The following is a 13,328-nucleotide window of genomic DNA, read 5'->3' as shown; positions in this document are numbered from 1 at the left end:
GATCCAAGGAGTATCTTTGATGAAACAGATTTGTTTAAGGGGACAGTTAATCTTGTTTCTTTTCTGATTAACACTAATAGCCATTCTACTCCTATTGCTTCTTGATGATAGTGCGTACATTATGGCTTTTATTATCAGCATGATCAGGCTGAATGACATTTGCACTAAGCTATGGAGCATCTTTGCATTCACATATAAAGTTAAATTGGATGGGAGTAGCAGCCACATAGCATCCAGGAGATAAACCTGAGCGGTCAGGAACAGACATCCAGAGGTTGTATGTGCTATGTTAAAAAGCTTTAATTGGGGTATTTCTTTCTTGAACTCAATAGAAAACCAGGAAGCTTTAGAAGCTTTTGAAGAACTAAACTCAGAGAAGACAGATTCTTTGTCTGATCCAAAACTAAACAAAATTTTGCCTTTTTTGTACTTACCCAATTGCATCTTAGTTTTTGGAATTCAGATTCTATTGCAGTCAGTTTCTGGACTTGTAAGATTTTGGTTTGATATAATGCAGTATCTGAATTCAGTTACAGAGCCAAATAATATTTCTTAAAATGGAATTATCTTTTCTCTTAGTTCAGCAATTCTTGATACTGCATGTAATTAATTTTTTGCTCCAGATAACTGATGGCAGCTTTTAAAATGCAGATGATTTAAATTGTTATATTAGTTACTGACAATTTAATGAAGAATTGAAAAAACAAAGCTTTGGCAAGAAGAGCATAATCACAAAGCTACTAGAACATTTGGTAAAGTACTTCAACCTTTTGCTCAGCTGTGTACCACAGGTTCTTACAGGGTTTTTTGAGGAGTAGAGGGGAAGACTTGGAGTTGCCATTGATAACGCTTATGCTATTCAGACACTATTAGCATTTAATACTTCTACTTGTCTGAAGAATCATCTGCCTCACAAATCTGGTACAAGAGACTTGGCCTACACTTAGGGGAGTAGATGAAAAATGTAGGAACTGAAAGCTAGAAGACAAGGCATATAAATCATCCCTCAAATTTCTTGAGTAGAGATGAAGACCCACACAGTTTCCCACCTCAGGCCCTTCTGAAATATCTCTCCAGCTCTGCTTTGGCCTGCTGGGTGCTAATGTTGTCCTAACTTGTGTTCTTGCTGAGGCTGTGCCATCTAGCAGAGCATAATGGCCAAGAGACCCCACCTAGGAATTGTGTTTCTAGTACAACACCTGCTCTCAAGTGAGAACACTTCTCACTGTTTCACTTATTTAAAAAGCTAGTGGAGGTTTTCAGTGGAATCTTATCCTCCTCTGGAAGTCTGATTTGTGAACCTTGTGATGAGCAGCACTGACTTCTGTTTGGTTTTGATATTCTCTAGTTACTTGAGTGTCCTGAGGCCAGAGGTGGTATTGTGTTGCAGGACAGTGATGCTCACTCTTTATGTCTCATTATCTGATACCTGTGGAAGTGTGGAGGTTGTTTTTAAGAATATAAACTCTATCATAAGCTGAACTCAGACTGAGCTTTGGAGAGTGAAACAAAAAAGAATGATGTGAGCAGCATCTTGTAATGAACTACTTGTACTCTGCACCACTAGATCTCTGCAGAGTATAGTGTTGGAAACTCTCTGTAAATGATCTATTTTGGTGGAAGAGTTTTCTAGGAGTTTGGAAATAGCACATAGCTATCAGGAGCTTGTACAGATTGTACTCTTAATTGGAGGGTTTTTCTGTAACTGTCTTCAGTTATTTGCTCAGCTGAGGAAATACTGTTGAACCCCTTCAAATGGGAACTTGGACATTCATAGTGGTTTGAGTGTTATTGTGCATTCAAGGAAATTTTGAGGAGGGGCAGAGTTTGTGAAGATAAGCTTCTGTTAATTGTTCATGTGAATTTCTGGGCATGCTGTGGTGGCAGTTGTGGGTTATAGTGTGGGTTTAGAGCTGATTGTTGCTGGTTAATCGAGGCAGTTGAGAGCTCCTGAGTATCCCAGCTGTGGTAAAAAGCTTCACTGGAAGTTTACAGGTTCTTAGGGGAAAATCCTGCCTGACCAATTTGGTGGCCTTCTATGATGGGGCTACAAAAGTGATGGACAGGGGTGGAGCAGTTGATGTCATCTACCTGGACTTGTGTAAAGCGTTCAACACTGTCCCACATGACATCCTTGTCTCTAAATTGGAGTGTCATCAATTTGATAGGTGGACCACTCGGTGGATAAAAAACTGGCTGGATGGTCGCACTCAAAGAATTGTGGTCAACGGTTCAATGTCCAGCTGGAGACCAGTAACGAGTGGTGTCCCTCAGGGATCAGTGTTGGGACCAGTCTTGTTTAATATCTTTGTCGCTGACATGGACAATGGAATTGAGTGTGCCCTCAGCAAGTTTGCCAATGACACCAAGCTGTGTGGTTCTGTTGATACGCTAGAGGGAAGGAATGACATTCAGAGGGACTTTGACACACATGTGAGGTGGGCTGATGCCAACCTCATGAAGTTTAACCATGCCAAGTGCAAGGTCCTACACCTGGGTGGGAGCAATCCCAGGCACAGCTACAGGTTGGGCAAAAAGGAAGTTCATGGTAGTCCTCTGGAGAAGGACTTGGGGGTGTTAGTCAATGAGAAAATGAACATGAGCCAGCTTCAGTGTGCACTTACAGCCCAGAAAGCAAACCGTATCCTGGGCTGCATCAGAAGGAGCATGACCAGCAGATCGAAGGAGGTGATCGTGCCCCTCTACTCTGCTCTCGTGAGACCTCACTTGGAGTATTGTGTGCAGTTCTGGTGTCCTCAACATAAAAAGGACATGGAACTGTTAGAACAAGTGCAGAGGAGGGCCACGAGGATGATCAGGGGACTGGAGCAACTCCCATATGAAGACAGGCTGAGAAAGTTGGGGCTGTTCAGCCTGGAGAAGAGAAGGCTGCGTGGAGACCTCCTAGCAGCCTTCCAGTATCTGAAGAGGGCCTACAGGGATGCTGGAGAGGGACTGTTCATTAGGGACTGTAGTGATAGGACAAGGGGTAATGGGTTGAAACTTAAAGAGCAGAGGTTTAGACTGGATATAAGGAAGAAATTCTTTACTGTTAGGGTGGTGAGGTACTGGAATGGGTTGCCCAGGGAGGTAGTGAATGCTCCATCCCTGGCAGTGTTCAAGACCAGGTTGGATGAAGCCTTGGGTGATATGGTTTAGTGTGAGGTGTCCCTGCCCATGGCAGGGGGATTGGAACTAGATGATCTTGAGGTCCTTTCCAATCCTAACTATTCTATGATTCCGTCATGTCAAAATACATTCAAAAGTTTTGTGCTCACAGAGCTGTTTTCTTCTTATAATTCAAAAATATTGAATTTAAAATGATTCACTTTAGGAAGTGGGGAATTCTTCAAGTATATATGCCTTTAGAAAGTTGTCTGTTGACTTTGAGACTTCTCTGGTATTGAGCAGCTGGAAGAGGAACTGAGAGACCCCACGTTACTGATCTGAAACATGTGACTCCATGAACTCTGCATGGGAAACTTTTCTTACCATCAGTGTGTGGTGGAAAAGGCTCACTTCTTGAGGCAGTAAATCACTGCAAAGTGAGCAGAGCAGACTGGATAATCAGAATATTTGGTTTGGAAAACCTCATTTTTACATAGATGTCAGGTCTTTTAAATAGCATTAAAATAGGGACATCATGCCTGGCCTCTAATATCTGTATTTCTAATAACTGTTTTGTTAGAACCTGCAAGAATCATGCTGGGAGAAGGCAGGCCACTTCTTTGATCTTCCCGATTTCTTATCTTGGAAAGCCACAGGTGTCACTGCAAGGTATGTTAATTACAACAGTATGATTTGGTGGTCTTTGTCTCGTTGCTCATATGTGTTTCTGCTTTAATGCATTTTGACTGGACATGCTGTGATGTACATCTGTCTGTAATTCAGCCTGCTCCAAAACATCTTGAACCTATCTCCTGCTTCCATCGTGCATTCCTGAACACAGTTGTTCCTGTGAGCTGTGTAATTCACAGATACACTATGTTGCTACAACTGTCAGTTAATTGCTCTTGTACTCCATTTTGGAACATAAATATGATTGCTGTAGTTACTGTGAAATATGCTTTTAATAATTCTTTGAAGTCTCTTTTTGTTGACAAATTTCTTGACTTTTTTGAGAATTGGAGGAAAACACTGCTGTGTGAGAGGGATCTGGTAAAATCTTGTTTAAAATCGTCACTGCACTGTAAAACACAGCAGCTGTGCTGCTCTAAGAAAGCATCCTAGAATACTTGCTATGTTCTCAAAATTGCTATGAGAGAACCCCTTTAATGTCTTGATTAAAGTGACCAGTAAGTGAAATGCATTTGCAACTCAACAAATCCTTGTGAAAAGTGAGGTATTATTTACTGAAAATCAAGTCTTACGGACCAATTGCATGCCCAGGTCGGTGCAGTTCACAGTTATTTCCATTGCAGTTTGTGGAGCTGAAGCTGTGCAAAAATTAGGCTAAAAAGAAAATTCCTCACAGGATAGTTTTAGTCTCTCTGGAAACGGAAGGTACCTTCATATCAGACACAATTCTTTTTATTTCAGTGCTCTTTCTTCTTAGTCTCCATGATTGACAGCTACTGTTAAATAGCGTGCATTGTAGAGCAAGGAAGTGCTATGTTTGACTTGAAAAGTGAAGAGATGAGTTGTGCAAAGACCTTCTCGATGATGATTGAAAGACAGTATCTCAGAACGAACTTCCTTTGGACTTCCAGTCAGAGCCTGTTGTCTGATGTATAACTGAACTGTGTTACAGCAGAACAACTCTCACCCCGAAGCAGTCCTGTTACCTGACCCAACTCTAATCTGAAGAGGATAAATCCCAGGCTCCCAGATGAAATGCCATGCAGGGTCTCCATCTTGTGAAAGTACTCAAGACTTTGATTTAGAATTAGCACCCTTTGGTCAGGAGGTTTTAATTTGGCTTTGTGGCCAGATGATGATTAATAGATGGGATAAAATGTGTGAGCAAATTGTGAAATGTTCACCTTGTGTTAATGGTCACCTTGTGCTAATGGCTGAAGAAGCTAAAATAGAGTATGCTCAATGAGAGCTTGGTGTCAAATATTATTTGGAATCTGTCTTTAATGCAGGGGTAGTGGTTTCATAGACAGTGGTAATATATTTGAAAGGGATCTCCAGTATTGCTGAACAGAGTTCCTGCTCTTCCCAGAGCCCTCCCTGATCCATAACATGTTCTTTTTTAATAGTGGCAGCCATACTGTAGAAAAGAAATCCCTTTCTCTGCTCTTCCCTCCCTCCATCTTTCTTGGCCTCCAATCTGGTGTAGCTAGTAGTAGTATTTGTCCATTTGTTTGCTGCATGTACCTCTCAGTGGTTGTAATTTCTCTGAGGTCTTTGGGAAAGAGGTGTTTCTTGGGTGCATTGTTAGTGACCAGTACTGGAGGACCCTAAATCCTCTAGGGAGCTTCTGTTGCAATAAATACTACTAGTAACAGTGAAAGATCAAACTGACTGTATTCTCTAGTGCTCATCTAACCTTTATAGGAGTAGAGTCTGAATTCCTGAGATTAAAATTATCAGCCTCCTCTACAACCTTTGTATGCAACCAAAATGTATGGCAGAAAGTTTAAAAGGAAGTTGGGGGGGTATGTTGGAGCTTAGAGTATGATAACAGAGTTCCTGTCTCCTGTCCCTCATAATTTAGAAGGCAGTCTTATTTGTGGGTGTGGGGAAGGGAAGAGAAGGAAGGGGTAAGGAGTGATGCTATGGACTTCATGTAGTGGTGCTGTCAGCTGATGTCAGGCTGTCATGGCTTGTGATGGACTTTGGGACTGTCTAAACGCAGTGAAGCTCAGGTTTTGCTTTGGAAGTAGGTATGAGAAGGGAGGGTACAATGGTAGTAACAGCTCTTTGGTCCTGCCTGGCTTCGGCTTTGTGTTCTTAGCTGTAACTTTCTAGAGGCAAGGCAGAGAATCTCTTCTTAAAAAGAAGTTTTTAATTGTATTGATGAATGTTGGGAAAAGACTTTTTGGAAGAACTTCTCCCACCCTTTGGTTGAGTGTCTTCTGTTTTGAATAAAAATAGTTCCTTGCACATCCTACTTTGCTGCCTTAATGTGCTCCCCAAAATTAGGCCCTTAGATTTGGCTCTAGTGGAATGTCTTCTAGGGTAACAAAGGAGGATAATAAGGCCAAGAAATATTTTGTTGGCATCAAACCTTGTTTTTTTTTTTTTCCTTCCCCTGCTCTCCCCCATGCAGACCTATTTCTTGGGAATTCTCTTGTAGTTTGGTGAAGTAATTTGACCTCTGTATACTTATAATACTGGGGAAGTGTGAATTCATCAAGTATAAGATTCCTACCTTTCTCCCATTGAGCACAAAGGAGCCTTTCACAGGGCAGGACACTGTGTTAGTCACTGTGAATCATTCATAACTTGGCCCTGATAAATGAAAGATTTAGTTTATTAAATTTGTTTTGGTGATGGGGATTTTACCAAAACAAATGCAATTCCAAGGACACTTCTGCCCACGTTGAAACTGTTACTCCTTTACATTTTTAAAGATCTCTTTAAAACACTTTGTATCTATTTGACATTTAAATTCTATGTATAGTCTTTTTGGCTTCCAGGAGATTACTCAGTGCACAAAGAAGTGTCTAAGATCAGGATCTTAAGTGTTTGAAAAGCAGTTTGTGATGTGTGCTTCTGTGTATGAAATGGTTTGTCATTCACCTTTAATTCTGTCAGCTTGAACTGAATTCTTCTTAAGCTTTTTTCCACTGAATGTATAATAAACAGTAAACGCTTCTTACCTCAAAGGTGCAGACTCAGACATATGATGAGACTTTTACTGACTGGCTTTGAAATTCCCTTATATCTCACCAACATCCATCACTTGGAAAGGATAAATTCCAAATTGTTGATTCCCATTGTTCTTGGAGGATTGTTGCCTGTAATATTTCCTATTAAAAAGAGTTATTTTTCATTTCTCCTCCTTTGAGTTGATGAAAAACCATTGAATTGTTCTGAATGAGCCAGGCAGCTGCATGAAAAAGATGTTACTGACAGCTCTTTAGTTAAAATAATTAAAACTTTGGGACTTCCCAGCTCTTGCTCCCCCAAGGTTGGGACAATGAGGATTGGTTTTGCCACTCTAATACTCTGTTTTCTTATTTCTGTTGTGGAAAGGAAGAGAGAGCAGTTTTTTGCACAGGCACATTAACAATGCTTTGAAGAGGCTCAGCACTTTTACTCATGGTGAGCGTGACTCACTGCTCTCTTCCACCCACCATCTATAACCACTGATAACTTTTCCTTTATATGGTATTTTGGATAAAGCTATCTGAATAAAATCTAAATACCTATCTGCTTTAGTTACAGGCTACTGTGATATGGATGGAGAATTCGTACCAGAGAGGCACATCTGCAATTCTACTGTGTTTGTGAAGTCTAGTGAAGGATTACATTGCAGATAAGAATATGGCTGAGCTGTTAAATTGGGTAGAATTTACACAGATGTGTATTTAGATCCAGCATCTGCTTCAGGGCCACTTCAAATCACAAGCAACTCTCTGGAAAATTAGAGAGTGTCTGCTGGATTTACATGGTTTAAGACGAGCTGTAATCAAAGAGAGATTAAACCTGTGGAGGAGGATTTGGAAACATAGGGAAGAATGTCAGGCTGACATTGTGGAGGTAGAGAGAGTCCAACATGATGCTACAAACCACCTTCCAAAATTACTCCCCCGAAAGTTGGAACAAACTGAATATTTGTGCAGACTAATGTCATTACACTCTAGGTATGTAAATAGCTAGAGAAAGTAATGTATTATCTAGGAGAGAATTCATTTCATATATGAATGTTGACCCAAGAGGAAACACTCGTCTAGTCAGTTTTCAACTGCAAGCCATCATGACAGGGGAAAACATGTAACAGAGATTTATATACTTGTGGGGAAACTTTTGTAAATGATCTCCTTCCAACAGGTATCAGGATCATGAATTTCTCCAGAGAAAATCAGTTTTAGAAGAAATTCATACTGTTATGGTAATTACAGACTACAAAGGGAAAGGCAAATGCTTGTGGTTCATAAAAAACATTTCTGGGAAATACATAATTAATAGGTGTTCTAGTTTCTTATCTATATCTCCATGAAAGTGAGTGATATCTTTTAAATATACAGTATATTTTCAACAGGAAGATACCTTGACAAATTGTTTTCTTTCATTTATGAGAAAGAGGGTGGTTCCCTGACCTCTGCATGTTGAAATAGCTGACACTTTACTGTAAGCAGTGAAGTCCTTAAAGTTTATTTGTAACCTGTTGCCAGTTGCTTATCATTAGGCCTAGAGATGGCTCCGTTGCACTGATTGAAATCCAGAGAACTCCTCTGTTGTTAGTGGTGTTGATGTAGAGTATGCTGGGATAAATAGAAGCAGAGTCTGGTCCATGCTGATTTACCACAATTAAAGTTTTTAATAAAGCATAAAAGCTACAAAGATGCTTTTGAATCCAAGAATCTGGATTCAGGACTCTGCTCTGTTATGTGCCCTGTGTGATTTGAAGAAGTGAATTAAATTCCATCTTCAGAGGTGTTTAGGCAGCTGAATACCTTTGAGGATTTGATTCTTGTTCACCCCTGTATTTGTTTTTCTTCTGTTAAACTGATACATGCATACACTCTTACGAGGTTGCTTGTTTTACCCGCTCGTTGTAAAGTGTTTCATCACTGTGGTTAGACAAGTCCTCACCAAATATTTTATCCAGATAGGCTGGAAAGTGTGAAAAGAGAGAGTCTGGAAGAAGACCTTGTGTTTAGAAGTGCTGCTGAAAAACAAACTGGTGTGAGTTAAATGGTTATCTGAAGGATGCCTGTCTCTTTTTACAGGATTAGGCAATCCTTTTACTGAGATGTGGTAACTGAAGCAGCACAGACACCAGTTTTTTGGGGCCAGCTGCCCTTCCCTTCCTTCCTAGCCTTGCCATGACTAATGTATACCCTTTGGCTGGGCTTCTGGTGTTTGGCTTCTTCTTGTTTATGTTTTGTGCCTATTTTGTGCTTGGTCTAAAAATCAGGCCTCTTTCTGCAAAGAAAGGGGCTAGGGACTATTTCAGAAAGCTTTTGTGATCAGCACTGCAGCCCATGTGGCAGTGACAGTATCCTGAATTGCACTCGGGTGTTGTGTCCTGTTTGTGAAATGAAACCCAAGACTTCAGACTTGCAGACTTGTTTGGAGAAGTCTCTGGAGAAGAGAGAATTATCTTAAAGGGCTGGTTGGGAGGGGAGGGATGGCTTTTTTGTGGATTGGACAAACAAAGTACCAAGAATTTCTTGTCATGGAGCCAAAAGCAAGTGTCCCTGTGACAGTGCCTTCGCCAAACAAGAGAATTCCGCTTCTATCAGGCTTTTAATAAATTCAAACCATGTTCTTTGGAGACTGGGGACACACAGACTGATCCACTGTAAAAAATAGGAAATGTAGAGCTGGAAAAGTTATTAGGACTGTGAAGGGCAGGTGCAATGAGGACCATTACTGGTAGATTTTACTTTGTTTTTATTCAAAGCCGGTATGTCCTTGAGTCTGCAGTGTGATCTGAAAGAGCTCTGTGTGCTACATAAGAAAATTGTTAGCAGGTCTCGTTCATGTTAGCCAGGAAGCACACAGGCAAACAGGAAGCTTTAGCTATTGTTATTGTACAAATGCCCTTTACAAAATATTAGCAAAAGAAGCTTAATGTGTTTTCCACAAGAACAGGAGCCCTTCAGAGTGTTCTAACTGTATTTGCAGAGCAAAGAAAAACTGCATTGTCCCTTTGCAGCAGCTTTGACATACATCGAGACGTTGCATTTCAGAGACTTGCATTCAGATCTTCAAATATTTACTACTTTGCTTAATTTTTTGAAAGATGTTAGGATCTTTAATGAGCTGTGACAGTATCTAGCCCTTCATTTTCTATTGTGTGCATTTGCTGCTGCTAAAAAGAAAAGTCAGCTAGGTCAGTATAGAAAAGGATTGGGGGCAGGCGCAGTAGTAGATGTATTACTGGCACCTTGCCACAGAGACAGTGAACTCTGAGCCAACCATGAAGTCATTTTGAACTCAGGGAGTCTCACTAATCCAAGGCAATGTGTCTTAATTTGACAAAGCAAAGGCTGCTTGATAAGCAACCCCCACTAGAAATGCTGTTAAACGGGGGTGTTTGTAAGTTTAGATTGTGGACGAGAAATGTGGTGATCCGAAAGGAATCATCTTGTTTTCAGGTTCTTACTCCCCCAAGCCCAAAGGCGAGCTTGGCTCTGTGCTCCCCTGCAGTTGGGGCTGTGCAGTGGCTTGATGTGAAATTTGAGAAACATATGTAGTTTTCTATTTCAGGAAAATGATCTCAGGGATTGAATGTGCGTTTTGTTGGCTGTTAAGCTCTGATCTTGCCTAGTGTGGTAGTTTGAGAGTGTGCGTATATGGGAGAGTGCGTGTGTGTGTGTCTGTGTGATGGTGAAGACATTCCACAGCACTTAAAAAAAATAACAATGAAAAAATAATCAGAATTCATATATTCATTGCTGTTAAAGGTCTTACTTCTTTAGTCCTGAAATGCAACATCCTACATCATAAGAAACCTCTTAAATAAGTACACGCTGTACATCAGAAACTGTCTTTTATTTTTCCATAACAGCCATTAGCATTTACTTGTGCTGATGAGTGGCACAGAGACAAAGTTTTCCATCGAAGCAAAGGAGCTGTGTTTAAACAACCCTTTCATTGTTGATCCTGTGTAGAAGCACTCGATATAGGAATACAGTAATTATTAGCTTCTCTGAGGGGCAGATAATAATCTCCCCTTAATAAAGTTTGCAAAGAGATGGGTGGGAGTCTTTGAGATCCCACTTACTGACGTGCTAACTAATGGTGGGACTGGGTAACTGGGCTTCACTGGAGCTGGAGCCAGGGGGGAGGAATGTCAAAGGAGGTTATGGCCTTAAATTCTAAGGAAAGACAAGGCTGAAACCACAGAGTAGCTTGTTGTCTTTCAGTTCTCTTCATCTCATTTGTTTTGCAGTCATCTCTGTTCTCTTCAGATGCAGGCTGGGTGTTCAGGGGTGTATGTTTCTTTTGCATTAGCTTCTGTGAACGCCATCAGGGATCAGACCCTCATGATATAAGGCATGTTATAAACAATCTGTCATCTTCTTAGAACTCTTCCTTATGTGAAACACCATGGAAAGCCCCATGCAAAGCTCTCGTCCCTTGTGAGATTGGGTCTGTCTCCAGCAAGAGCTGTGTAACAATTGCTTTCTTGCATAAATATGAACCAGATAGGAAACTAGGCATGTGTGTGAACTCCTGGGTCATTCACAACCCCAGCAGTGTTTCAGTGTGTGCTTATATAATGCATGCATTCACAGTAAATTCTTACAAACCACCCCCTGAAAACAATAACATTCCTGGAGTGCTCTCATCCAGTGAAGGAAAAGAAGGCTATGTAGCATAAAGCCTGTGTATTGTATATATACATATAGTGCTTATAAGTATTAGAACTCACTTAACTTGATTATTCCATAATGGGCTTTTATATTTTGGTATTATTATTTAAGAAAAAAACCCACCTTTAGGCCCTTCTATTATCTTGGGTAATGAAATTCTAAGTAAATTCAGCCTTAAAATGCTTAAGTAAGAAAATGGCATTCTTATTTTATAGATGGGAAAAGAGCTGTATAATTTCAAAGGTAACGTACTTCTAGGTGTTTGGCTGAGCATCCAGCTTTCTGTCTAATTAGCAGTGAGAATTAAGTGTCCTATTCCATAGGCTTTTTCACAGATCACACTATAAATTATTTATTCTGGACCAATTCTTCCTCCAGACTTTCCAAACAAATGCTTTTCACCACTGGAGTGTTCCTCCTATCCCTTTCCCTGTAATACATGGCTGGAACAACAGCCTTGGCCTGGAAGGCAGTTTACTTACACGTTTGCTTTATTTTTGTTGGCTGGCTATCTCGATCTGTTTAATGTCAGTAACTTTCACTGGAAATTCTTATCGTGCTTTAGGATGACACTGATGGTGTCAGGGTTGATTTACATTATCTCTTTAAAGTAACATTAGCTTGCATAGGGCTTTTTCCCTTATTTGTTTTAGCATTCATATTATCCGGAGAGGAGCCTTTTAACTGTGAAATGTAAATAACCTGACAACGAAGACTTCAAAAGAAAATGATTCCTAGTCCATGGCAGTGACACCAGTTTTGCCAACTCCGTAACCTTTAAAATAGTGTACTTTTATGCTTGACCTGTCATCTGCCTATAAAAATAATCTTAGATCAATGATACAGTGCTTTCAAGAATGTGTCTAAAGAAAGCAGACACTTCTACGTATGTGTTCTGTCATTTCTTGGTTGTGGTAGACCATCTGCTGCTTTAAGTAAGAGCTGGGTATTGATTTGGTGTAAGTGCCTAGCTGTGCCTTCTACTTGCCTTGAGATAGTGAACACTTTTCCTGTAGCTTGCAAATTGATGTTGCCAGATAGCGAGTCCAATGTTATATAAATATATAATGTGTTATATGAAATCACCAAGGATTTGTTTTTTCCTTCCTGTGTTCTTTATTCCTCTGCCATTCCATTAAGCTGCTCATTAGATGAAAGGTTGTAATTCAGTCTGCAGTGGATGAAATGTATATGTACTTATGGAATCAAAGACATTCCAAGAAAGGTTGTTTATTTTCTTACTACCTTCTTTAATTAAATTTCAATGGTAGGATTTTGACTGTCTGACTTGATAGAAACAGATGAAGCAATCATGATTGCAGTGTGATACAGCAGAGATGACTGAAGTTATGCTTATTGCTTGTCAGACCCTGCGTAAGAATGTTAATTCTTCTGTGGATAGGATAGCTGAAATTTCAGACTCCACCATGGCTGTTAGTTTAATGTAAAGTGAAGGGGAAGTTCTGTGTTTTATGCTTTACTATCAGCTGGCTTCAGATAATATCTGGGGTTTATGTATATTTAGTTCAGATTGTTCACACTCAGCTTTAAAGTGTCCCTGGAGCTGTTAATCTAAGTTAAAACCTGTGTTTGTCCACTTTAGTTTAGTTTGAGTGCTCGATTCAAAATTTGTCAGCCTGAGTTATGAGCTTGCTGGTGTTCTGCAGCATAGATACATCCTTGGCCTCTCCTGAGTGGGGATTTGGACACAACAAGCATTCCTCAGAGAGCCTGTCCCTGTGTTACCCGGGAAGCTGCTGTCAGCTCAGAGCCCTGGAGCTGTGGCTCATCCTTCCTAGGCTCCATGTGCCAATGTCTCTCTGAGCAGAAGGGAGTCTGCAGAAAGTGGCCTGGGAATTGCCTCTGGTACCTACACACAAGGAATTT

The 13,328-nt window shown here is 40.4% G+C and overlaps 1 protein-coding gene across 11 annotated transcripts in view; it reads left to right on the top strand.

Annotated features, from left to right (window-relative positions):
* Positions 1 to 13,328, top strand: part of FGGY (FGGY carbohydrate kinase domain containing) — a 329,262-nt gene that overhangs the window by 207,121 nt on the left and 108,813 nt on the right. For 10 of the 11 annotated variants that reach the window (XM_034063471.1, XM_031050950.2, XM_031050943.2 and 7 more), the window contains one exon: positions 3,689 to 3,777. The exons of the other annotated variant lie outside the window; for it this stretch is intronic. In XM_034063471.1, the coding sequence (XP_033919362.1) occupies positions 3,689 to 3,777 (89 nt within the window). The remainder of the gene's footprint in view (positions 1 to 3,688; positions 3,778 to 13,328) is intronic. 11 annotated transcript variants of the gene reach the window in all.

The sequence above is a fragment of the Melopsittacus undulatus genome, chromosome 6 (genome assembly GCF_012275295.1).
Source record: "Melopsittacus undulatus isolate bMelUnd1 chromosome 6, bMelUnd1.mat.Z, whole genome shotgun sequence".
NCBI classification, from domain to species: domain Eukaryota; kingdom Metazoa; phylum Chordata; class Aves; order Psittaciformes; family Psittaculidae; genus Melopsittacus; species Melopsittacus undulatus.
This window is presented reverse-complemented; position numbering and strand designations above follow the sequence as displayed.